The sequence below is a fragment of the Mus caroli genome, chromosome 15, assembly GCF_900094665.2.
Source record: "Mus caroli chromosome 15, CAROLI_EIJ_v1.1, whole genome shotgun sequence".
NCBI lineage: Eukaryota > Metazoa > Chordata > Mammalia > Rodentia > Muridae > Mus > Mus caroli.
The window spans coordinates 93,828,562-93,839,530 of NC_034584.1; the positions used below are offsets into that span (position 1 = coordinate 93,828,562).

At 44.4% G+C, this 10,969-nt stretch overlaps 1 protein-coding gene across 3 annotated transcripts in view; it reads left to right on the forward strand.

The window, feature by feature from the left end:
• The window catches only part of Dip2b (disco interacting protein 2 homolog B), a 186,644-nt gene that overhangs the window by 89,209 nt on the left and 86,466 nt on the right, over positions 1–10,969 (forward strand). For all 3 annotated transcript variants that reach the window (XM_029469542.1, XM_029469543.1, XM_029469544.1), the window contains exon 3: positions 4,416–4,541. In XM_029469542.1, the coding sequence (XP_029325402.1) occupies positions 4,416–4,541 (126 nt within the window). The remainder of the gene's footprint in view (positions 1–4,415; positions 4,542–10,969) is intronic.

The window sequence follows — 10,969 nt, forward strand, 5'->3', positions numbered from 1 at the left end:
GTAAAATTAAACACTTTATCCCAATCATGGGACCTTGTATTGAGGCTCCCCAAGTAACTCCTGAGATGTGGCTGGATAGGGATGGGCCACCAGCTGGCAGCATCTTGCCTGCCCGCCTGGTAGACAGTACTCTGCCCTCCCAGACCCTCAGACTCCCCTTGATAAGGCCTGGGGCGTGTTGTTCCAGTTTCGTCCATTAAATGGTGCACTGTCAGGCAGAGTGTAATGAATCTCCAGCACCCTGTGATCTGCCCAGGATACTGCTGCTTTCTTCTCACCCCAAGTCCATGCTCACTGCTGTTCCTGTAGGAGAGAGAGACAGAACTAAGGTTACAGTGTGGAGAACTGTGCTCAGAGAGTCACCTTTTATCTAGAAACATAATTTGGTTTGATAGACCATAGCTTTTAGTTTTAAGAGAATCAACATCACTTTGATTTTCTTCCTTGGTATTCCCTTAATGTTCTATACTGAACAGCTGGTTCTATGTGCAGCAAAAGCTTTAGCTGTACACAGTAGTGCACATCTGCAATCCCAGCACTCTGCAGCCAGCCTGTCTCAGTGCAGTACCTTGAAATAAAAGTCGATAAATTTATAGTGACCGAAGTTCAGGAAGATGAGCTCCTGGCCTGCACTAAGTTCTGCTGGATTCACTTTTCTTCCTGGAAGTCTGATTTACTCTTGGTTTTTATTTTACAACTTCTTTTTATAATTACTTGTTTGTTTAGTGTGTATATGTGTGTGTTTGCACGCACATGTATGCACACCAGAGCACCTGTACCACAGAGTATGTGGATCAGAGGACAACTTGCAGAAGTCAGCCCTCTCCTTCTGCCATGTGGGTCTTGGAAATTGGACTCTGGCTGTGCGGTGTGGTGGCCACTGAGCCATCTTGCTGATGCTTTTGTTGTCTTTGTAGCCCAGGATGATCTCAAACTCACAGCAGTCCTCCTGCTTCAGCCTCCTGAATGCTAAAAAGATGGTTGTGGGCCAACTTTTATGGATGCTTTTACAATGTCTTGTCAAGTTGGAGCAGATGCACTACACATGTAAACTGAGTTTATTCTGACATAAATCTATGTTTGTATGACATGTGCTGGGCATACTTACTGAAACTGTAAATAGAACGTCTGGGTTGATTTCTGACAAATTAAAGTATGGCGATTGTCATAGTTTTAGACGTAGAGGAAATGGGATGGCTTAGAAGCTTGGATTCCTGTGAAGACAGAGACATGCCCATTACTTGGAAGAGAGCTGTGTGGGCTTTGTTTCTGGTGCCCATTCACTTGTGCTCTGGCCTGTACACCCGCTGACCCCATTTTCATTAGAAGGCTTTCTCTGTGTTGTTTCCTTTTCCTGTGATGACCTGTAGCTGACTTTGATTGAGTGGAGATGTGTGCTCTTTCCAGGTCTTTCCCAGATTTATGTTCCACTTTTTTTTGTTTTTTGTTTTTGGTTTTGGTTTTGGTTTTGGTTTTTGGTTTTTTTGAGACAGGGTTTCTCTGTGTAACCATGGCTGTCCTGGAACTCTGTAGACCAGGCTGGCCTCGAATATAGAACTCTGCCTGCCTCTGCCTTCCAAGTGCTGGGATTAAAGGCGTGTGCCACCACTGCCCGGCTTGCCTGTCAGTTCTTCATGGCAATGTTTTATCTTCGCTTACATTATTTTTCTCCTTTTTAATTAGTTACATCAAAAAACATAAAGCAGAAACATATTTGAGAAAGGTATTTTAAAATACTTAGATTTGTATGTCTCCTCTTTTAAGTAAGAGTTTGCAATCCTTTTTAACATGTTTAAAACATGAACTACACAGTTTGGAAAGATCGTGTTCCTTTGAGTGATTTGTTATGCTGTCTGATCAGTAAAAGAAACGGCAATAGATGATACATCTGTAGTTTTATATAGCCTCTCCAAAAAAGAAAGAAAGAAAGAAAAGAAAGACAAACAAACAAACAAACAATCCAATTTAAACAAAATCCCCAAGCCAACAGGAACCTGTTGGAAGGATCAGTGTGCCACCTGAAACCGTTTTCCCTGTGCATATTCACAACGTAGCTCATGCGTGCTAATGTGATTTCCTTCCTGTATTTATCATCTGACTGTAAAAATAAAAATAGCTGCTTTCTATTTTTTGTTCTCTATTTAAAGTTGGTTGGACTGTGTTTCAAGTACTTTCTCAGGCAAGTGGCTTTTGTAGTCTTTTCCATGATGGACAGTGGTGTGGAGCTGGGGCTGGGGGTTGGATGTTTTCCCTCTTTGTCTAACTACTGACCCTGAATCCCAAAGCATTAGATGCTCCTGACCTAACTTGCTAATCCCCATCACTTTCCTTTTTAAAGGTCTTGGGAGATTTCCGGTAGTCCTGTTTATAGCCCTTTGTTTGAGAACAGGCAGAGGTAGGCAAACCAGAGTCTGCCAAGCTCTGCAGCTTCCAGCCTGCTAGCCCATGTCTTCCTCCTCTGTTAAAGGGGCAGGGGGACTGGCTCTGCAGGCTTATTTCACAGAACGAGACATGAAATAAAACTTGTATGTGCTTTTAGACACAAACAAAGATTTAAATGCTGATTTTATTATTGTGGGTTAGGGGTTGGAAAAGGTTTTCTGTACAGGGACAGATGGGCTTTAGGCTTCAATAACTTATAGTCTCTGTCATAGCTACTCAGTTCTGCCTGGACAGCATGACAACAGCCGTAGACACTGTAAGTGACTACTCCTGCTGTCTTAGTTCAGGTTTTACTGCTGTGAACAGACACCATGACCAAGGCAACTCTTATAAGGACAGCATCGATTTGGGGCTGGCTTACTGGTTCAGAGGTTCAGTCCATTATCATCAGGGGGGGAGGGAACCATGGCAGTGTTCAGGCAGGAGGAGCTGAGAGTTCTACATCTTCATCTGAAGGCTGCTAGAGGTCACTGGCTTCCAGTCAGCTAGGACAAGGATCTTAAAGCCCACACCTACAGTGGCACACCACCTGTAGTGACACACCTACTCCAACAAAGGCCACACCTTCTAATAGTGCCACTCCTTGGGCCAAGCATATTCAAACCACCACACCTTATATCCCAATAAGTCTGTTTGGGATAACAGGCTATGAGTTACCATGGTAGCAGTACACTCTAATCCTAAGTAGCTCTTGGAAAGATTAGGAGTTCAATGCCAGCTTCACCTGCATAGCAGGTTCATGCCAGGAAGACATGAGACTCTGTCTCAAAAAGCAAAAGAAAAAAAAATCAGTATAGCTTGGTTTGATGGTACACTCTGATCTCGGAACTGAAAAAGCTGAGATGAAAGAATTCCAAATTTTAGGCAACTGTGGGCTACACCAAGACCCTGTCTTAAAACAAAACAAAATCCAGGTGATAAGTATAACTAGGCCCAGGAGCTATAGTCTGTTGATCTCTGTTGAAGAAGATGTGGCGAATATATTAAGAATTTTAGACAGCCAGGTGGTGGCGGCGTATGCCTTTAATCCTAGCACTTGGAAGGCAGAGGCAGGGAGGTCTCTGTGAGTTTGAGGCTGGCCTGGTCTACAGAGTGAGCTCCAGGACAGCCAGGGATATAGAGAAACCTTATCTAGAAAAACTAAACTTAAAAAACAAACAAACAAAAACAAACAAACAAAAAACCCCTGCAGCTCTTATTTGAAGTGGATTATTGAATCTAGGTTGACTGAAAGGTCAGTTTACAGCCTTAGACACTTAAAAACTCTCTGCCTGTGTGCAGTGTTAAAGGGCGGTAACTGAGAGTACAAGAGGGCAGCTGGGAGTCACGATCCCGAGACCAGATGAGCCCGAGTGGGGCTGCAGCGTACTTGAACTGGAACACTCTGAGTATAATAGACAGGACAGGCTTACAGTCCACAGCTGTGTCTTGCTCTGCTCAGCAACAGGAACCTTTAAAGAACATCTCTAGATGTATCCTAAAAGATACTCCCTCCCCTCCACTTCTCTCAAATACAAATAATCTAGACTTGAAAATGTAGCTCAGTAGTAGAAAAGTACCTTGCTCAGGTAAGACCTGAGTTTGAGCCTCAGCACTGTAGGGGGTTGGGTAGGGCAAAAAGAAACAAAAAACAAAACAAAACAAAACCCCCCAAAAACCCCAAACCCAAAGCAAACAGCAAAAGCACACAGCCTTGTTATGTTTTGTGTAACTGTTTGGTGGGCCTGTTCCAAGGATGACTTTGTACACATTATTGCCTTCCTGTTTCTTCAGACTATTGACAGTTACAGCCCTAAGGTAATGTCTGTGGCCTGTGGCCTTCACAGCTACATTCTGTGCCTACCTTAGCCTCTGTTTACTGTAGATGGGGGATGAGAACTACTTTCAGCTGTTGTGAGAATGCCCAGAGTGTTCAGAACATATCATCTCCCGTTGTTGCCATTGGATAACCCTCTTCCAAACTCCTCTTTTAGAAACTGATTCCACAGGACAAAAAGAAAGAAACCAAACTCCTGCTCCCACGGCAGCTCAGACTTCTGCTCCTTCCAAGTACCACCGTTCACGTTCTGGAGGTGCGAGAGATGAGAGATACCGATCAGGTGAGAAGGAGTTGTAGTTTTCCTGCCTGCACTGTGAACTGTGTGTTCTGGGCAGTGTGAACCATGTGTCCTAGGCAGTGTGAACTGTGTATCCTGGGCAGTGTGAACCATGTGTTCTGGGCTGTGTGAACCATGTGTCCTGGGCAGTGTGAACTGTGTGTCTGGGCAGTGTGAACCAAGGGGCCCAGGCAGTGTGAACCATGTGTCCTAGGCAGTGTGAACTGTGTGTTCTGGGCAATGTGAACTATGTGTCCTGGGCAGTGTGAACCATGTGTCCTGGGCAGTGTAAACTGTGCATTCTGGGCAGTGTGAACCATGTGTCTTAGGCAGTGTGAACTATGCATCCTGGCATGTGTGAACTATATGTCCTGTGCAGTGTGAACCATGTGTCCTGGGCAGTGTGAACTATGCATCCTGGGCAGTGTGAACTATGTATCCTAGGCAGTGTGAACTATGCATTCTGGGCTGTGTGAACCATGTGTTCTGGGCAGTGTGAACCATGTGTCCTAGGCAGTGTGAACTATGCATCTTGGGCTGTGTGAACTATATGTCCTGGGCAGTATGAATTGTGTGGTTTGGGCATTGTGAACTGTGTGTCCTAGGCAGTGTGAACTATGCATCCTGGGCTGTGTGAACCATTTGTCCTGGGCAGTGTGAACTATGTGGTTTGGGCAGTATGAACTGTGTTTCCTGAACCCTCATGTTTAATGTGCTGCTTCCCCTTGAGCCAGGAGATAGTGTCCATTCATTCGGCAGTGTATTTAGTACCTACTGAACTTATCCAGAGAGTTTGTTTGTTGCCAAGCAACCCTGATTTTCGAGTTATCACTGTCACCTTTTGAGGTTTACTCCAGTTCAGCAGTGTGCTGTAACTAAAGCAGGAAGGTTTGGGCATTCATAATTCTTATTTCTAGCCTTCTGGAAGCTTTTTCGTTCTCCCCTGGTTTTTCGTTCTTTCTTGACATGCTTGTTAATAGACTATGATAAAATAGTTAAGGAACCAAGGAGCTGATTCTCTACGTTCTGTGTTCAATATGATTGCATATTGAAAGGACTTTGTGAACTTACTGGCTGATATAAAGTTTTGACTTTATCTTGCAGAAACCCATTTGTGATCTCCAGGCCCTGCCGTGCTCTCAGAATCCCCAGCTGTTAGAAAGCATAGTTTGTGAATTGGGTACTTGGTAAATGCACTGCAGTGTTAAGCTGAATGGTCAGGCTGGTATTTATCTCACTGGGACTTTGTGGGAGGGAGGAAATTAGCCAGAAAAAAGGCAAGCAAGGAGGGAAGAAAAGGTGATTGACGAAAGAATCTCTGCGGCTCAGTGGCTACGCACACTTGCTGCCCTGCAGAGGACCTCGATTGATTCTCAGCTCACATCGCATGGCTCATGACAGCCTGTAGCTATAGATCCAGAGGATCTGACCCCATTCTGCTGGCCTCCTAGGGCACCCACCACACACATATATGCAAACACACAACACAAAACACAAAAGTAAAATGAATCTTTTCTTTTTTTAATCTCTGAAGGGCTGGAGAGATGGTTCAATTGTTAAGAGCATTTGTTGCTCTTCCAGAGGACCAAATTTCAATTCCCAGCACTCACATGGCAGCGTACAACGATCTATAATACTGGTCCAAGGGGATCTGGTACCCTCATCTGGCCTCCAGTGGCATACACGTGCGTGAATGTGGCAAAACACCCATACACATAAAATAAATAGCTTTTTTTTTTTTTAAAGCACCTTCCTGACATTAAAAAGAAATCTCCAAAAATATCAAGAGCTGAGAGAGTGTTGTGACATTGTCATAGGGAACATAAAACGGAAGTGAGCAGTGCACCTAGATGTGGGCTGTTGTTTTCAATATATTGGGAATTGTTTAACTGTATAGCCATGGAAACTCTCAGCACATTGGAGAATTCTGGTATTCCTGAAACCAACAGCAACTGCTGATGGGGGCAGGGGTCAGGGGAGACAGGAGAGGAAGGGAGTGGATGGAAGGGAAACTTCCATTCCTTATCTGTAGTGATGGGAAGGGTCGAACTGCCTGCCACGTGCAGAGTAGCTCAAGAGCAGAAGGGATGTTTAGTAAAACTTGCAATTCAGAGTAAAGTGGCGGTGCTCAGAAAGGGTTGGTAACCGAATGCTGGTAGGTGTGGTTGACTAAAAGTTATTATTTGGCATGGGCTTATTAGCACCTGTGACATTTCAGTCACAACTCTAGCCTTTCTGCTAATGTTTCAGGTATAATTGTAAGAGCTTATGTTTTCAGAGTTTTTTTATTTTATGTGTTTGGCTGTTTTGCTTGCATGTATGTATATAGATCATGTGTGCCTAGTGTCTGTGGGGGCCAGAAAAGGGTATTGGATGCTTGGAACTGGAGTTATAGACCATCGTGAGTTGACGTGTTGGTGCTGGAAACTTAATCTGGGTCTCCTAGAACAGCAGCCAGTGATCTTAATTGGCAGGCCATCTCTCCAACCCCTGGTTTTCAAAGTTTAAATTCTCGGACCTGTTCTTAACGCTTAGCCCAAGGGACCTTAAACATTTTACTTAATATTACCTCTTTGTCACTTGGCAGTAGTAACACACACCTTCAATTTCATCACTTGGGTGGCAGAGAGGCAGATCTCTGATTTCCAAGCACTCTGGTCTACAAAGTTCCAGCACATCCAGAGCTACACAGAGAAACCCTGTCTCAAAAAACAGAGTTCCTCTTTTTCCTAACCATTAAGGAGTGATATACCTTTCTGCACATGTGTGCTATGTTCCCAGCTACAGAAAACACTTAGTGCTTACAGTGGAATGTGATCTGATAGTAAGTCAATTTAACAATGACTTTAATGTTACTCTTTTGAGAAATTAGCCACCCCAAATGAAACAATAAAACAAAGGACTTTCAGGGTTTTCTTAATTAGGGTTTCATTGCTATGAAGAGACACCATGACCAAGGTAACTCTTATAAAGGGCAACATTTAATTGGGCCTGGCTTACAGTTTCAGAGGTTCAGTCCATTATTATCATGACAGGAAGCATGGTGCTGGAGAAGGAGCTGACAGTTCTACATCTTGATTCAGAGAGCCAGAAGGAGACTGCCTTCCACAGGCAGCCAGGAGGATGGCCTTTTCCACATCCGGTTGAGTTGAGCATAGGAACCTCAAAGCCGACCCCACAGTGACATGCCCCTCCAACAAGGCCACACCTCCTCATAGTGCCACTTCCCATGGACCCAGCGCATTCAAACCACCACATTCCACTCCCTGGCACCCATAGGTATGAGGGCCATACCTAGTTATAGCATAAAGCATTAAAAGGCCAAAGTTCAAAGTCTCTTCTGAGATTCATGCAGTCACTTAATTGTAATCCCCTATGAAATCAAAAGCAAAAAACAAATCACACGCTTCCAATATCAGAATGTGACCATTCCAAACACTGCACCAAAGGGAGACCAAAAATCAGCTGGGTCTATCCCAAACTCTACATCTACATGTCAACGCGCTCTTCAGATCTCTACTTTCATCTTTGTTAACTACAACAAACTTCTTTCTCCTGGGCTGCTTCCACTCCCTGCTAGCAGCTTTCCTCAGCAGGTCTCCCATGGCTCTGGCACCTCTTAACATCTTGGGACCTCCAAGGAAACATCAACTTTACAGCTTCTTGTTCCAATGTCTGGGATCTACATATGATCTTCTCGGCTCCTCCAAAGGGCTGGCATCACTTCTCCAGCTCTGCCCTTTGTAGCACTCTAAGCTCAGGTTGATCCACTCACTGCTGCTGCTACTCTTGGTAGTCATCCCATGGTGCTGGCATCTCCAATACACTGGAGCCTTCTGCTGCAAATAGGCTTCACCAATAGCCTCTCATAGGCTCTCTTCATGGTGCCAAGCCTCAACTTCTTTGCATGACCCCTTCAATCCTGGGCCATCAGCTGCAACTGAGGCTATACCTTCACCAATGGCCTTCCAGGACCACCTGGTGACTCTTACACTTTGCCAAGTACAGCTGCAGCACGAGGTACAACCTTGGCCATCTCTGGAACACAGCTTCATTTGTGCTCTCAGAAAACACTTCCTGGATTTCACCTCAGTGATGCTGGTCTCTTCATAATCACCACTAATCTCTTACTTCTAGCTAACCAGCATCAGCTGTTCCAGTAACTCCTTCTACTCTTGACTCTAAAGCCAGAACTACATGGCTGAAGTTGCCCCACTCTGCTGCTTGCTGGGGCTGGAGCATGGGCCTCTTGTTCTATCACATCATCACCAGCTTTCTGTTTTCCAACTCCTTCATGCCTAAGCTTTGCTATCCTGGAACTTGCTCTGTACATTGACCTCGAACTCAAAGATCTGCATGCCTCTGTCTCCCGAGTGCTGGGATTAAAGGTGTGCACCGCTGTGCCTAAACCTTCGCTTTCCTCTACCTGGAACTTGCCCTGTACCAGGCTGGCCTTGAACTCAGAGGTCTGCTTGCCTCTGGGTTTTGGGATTAAAGGTCTGTACCACCATGCCTGGAACTAAGCTTTTCCTGGCCATTCTGCCTCAAGAAGCCTGTGTCTTCCAGCCTCAATATCCAGATCACAGTGTGCCCTCCATTTCTGCATTGTAGTTCATTCCAGATATAGTCAAGTTAAAGAACAAGAATAGCCATCACAATCCATCCCTTGTCACTTCGGTAATAATCACACCTCCTTATGTCCAAATGAAACAATAACATGGTTATAACAGTGCCTAGATATAACGATCTCTTGTTCAACTGAAAACATAGAAACAATAAACTTAGCTCAGTGGGATCTTGTCCTGAGGTCACCAGTCCCTTAATCTGTTTATCTCCTTGAACACGGGATTCAGTTTCATTCCACATCCTGGTGCCCCTTTAATACTTGAACCATACATTTTGTATTTTTCCTTTCTTAGCTTGTTCCTTTTAATAAAAACACTCTTCATAAGGGTGAACTTTAGTAACTACACAACAAAATTTATACCATGCTGTTCCTTTGCTAAATCTACATATCTCCAAACAAAAACATGGTCAGGCCTATCATAGGAATACCCCAGTCCCTGGTACCAACTTCTGTCTTAGTTAGGGTTTCCTTGCTGTGAAGAGACACCATAACCAAGGCAACTCTTATAAAGGACAACATTTAATTGGGGCTGGCTTACAGTTTCAGAGGTTCAGTCCATTCATCGTGATGGGAAGCATGGCAGCGTCCAGGCAGACATGGTACTAGAGAAGGAGCTGACAGTTCAACATCTTGATCCACAGAGAGCTAAAAGAAGACTGTCTTTTGCAAGCAGTTAGAAGGATGGTCTCTTCCACACTGGGTGGAACTTGGACATGGGAGCTTCAAAGCCCACCCCCACAGTGACACCCTCCTTCCAACAAGGCCACACTGCCTTATAGTGCCACTTCCCGTGGGCCAAGCATGTTCAACCCACCACAAGGGTGTATTAGCATCACCCTGTTAAGCTCAGACATTAGTGCCAGAAAATGATACTCAGGTTCCATGACTTCTGGCCTAGAGATCCAAAGTCAGCTTTGTCCAGGGACTGAACTTTGGAAGTAATTTTCTTATCAGAGATCAAGATGAATTCTGTATGGCTGAACTGTCCTATTCTGTTAGGAGGGCTTCTGTGTTCCTATCAATAGGAATTTTGGCTAGAGTAACCGGGAATATTTCCTTTGATTCCAGTGTCTAGGCGAGGGTTCTCATGAGGGACAGGTGGGTGGCTCAGTGTTCTTGGACCTGATGCTGTGACTCCAATCCTACTCTGTGGTTCAAGCCTCCCAAAGGCATGTCAGCAGGTGTAGAGGGGTTGGAGGGGTGGCGGGAAGTTTAGGGGGTACCTTTGTTCTCACATTTCATATAGCATGTAGAAATACTTTTAGAGATACATGTAAGTACACTGTAGCTGTCTTCAGACACTCCAGAAGAGGGCGTCAGATCTTGTTACAGATGGTTGTGAGCCACCATGTGGTTGCTGGGATTTGAACTCAGGACCTTTGGAAGAGCAGTCAGTGCTCTTAACCGCTGAGCCACCTCAAACCAAATGAGAACACTTGCTGTACCCTGTTCTGTATTGAGAAATACTTTATCTCATTATAATTCGTTACACATTTCCAAGACAGTAAAGAACCATATTTCTTTTAATATAAGGACATTTGTAGAAAATACTGTAATATCTCTATTTTATATGATAATGTCAAATTTTCAATAAGATATGGCAATCTTGGGGCTGGTGAGATGGCTCAGCGGTTAAGAGCACTGACTGCTCTTCTGAAGGTCCTGAGTTCAAATCCCAGGAATCACATGGTGGCTTACAATTACCCATAATGAGATCTGACGCCCTCTTCTGGTGTATCTGAAGACAGCTTCAGTGTACTTACATATAATAAATAAATCTTAAAAAAAAAAAAGATATGGCAAT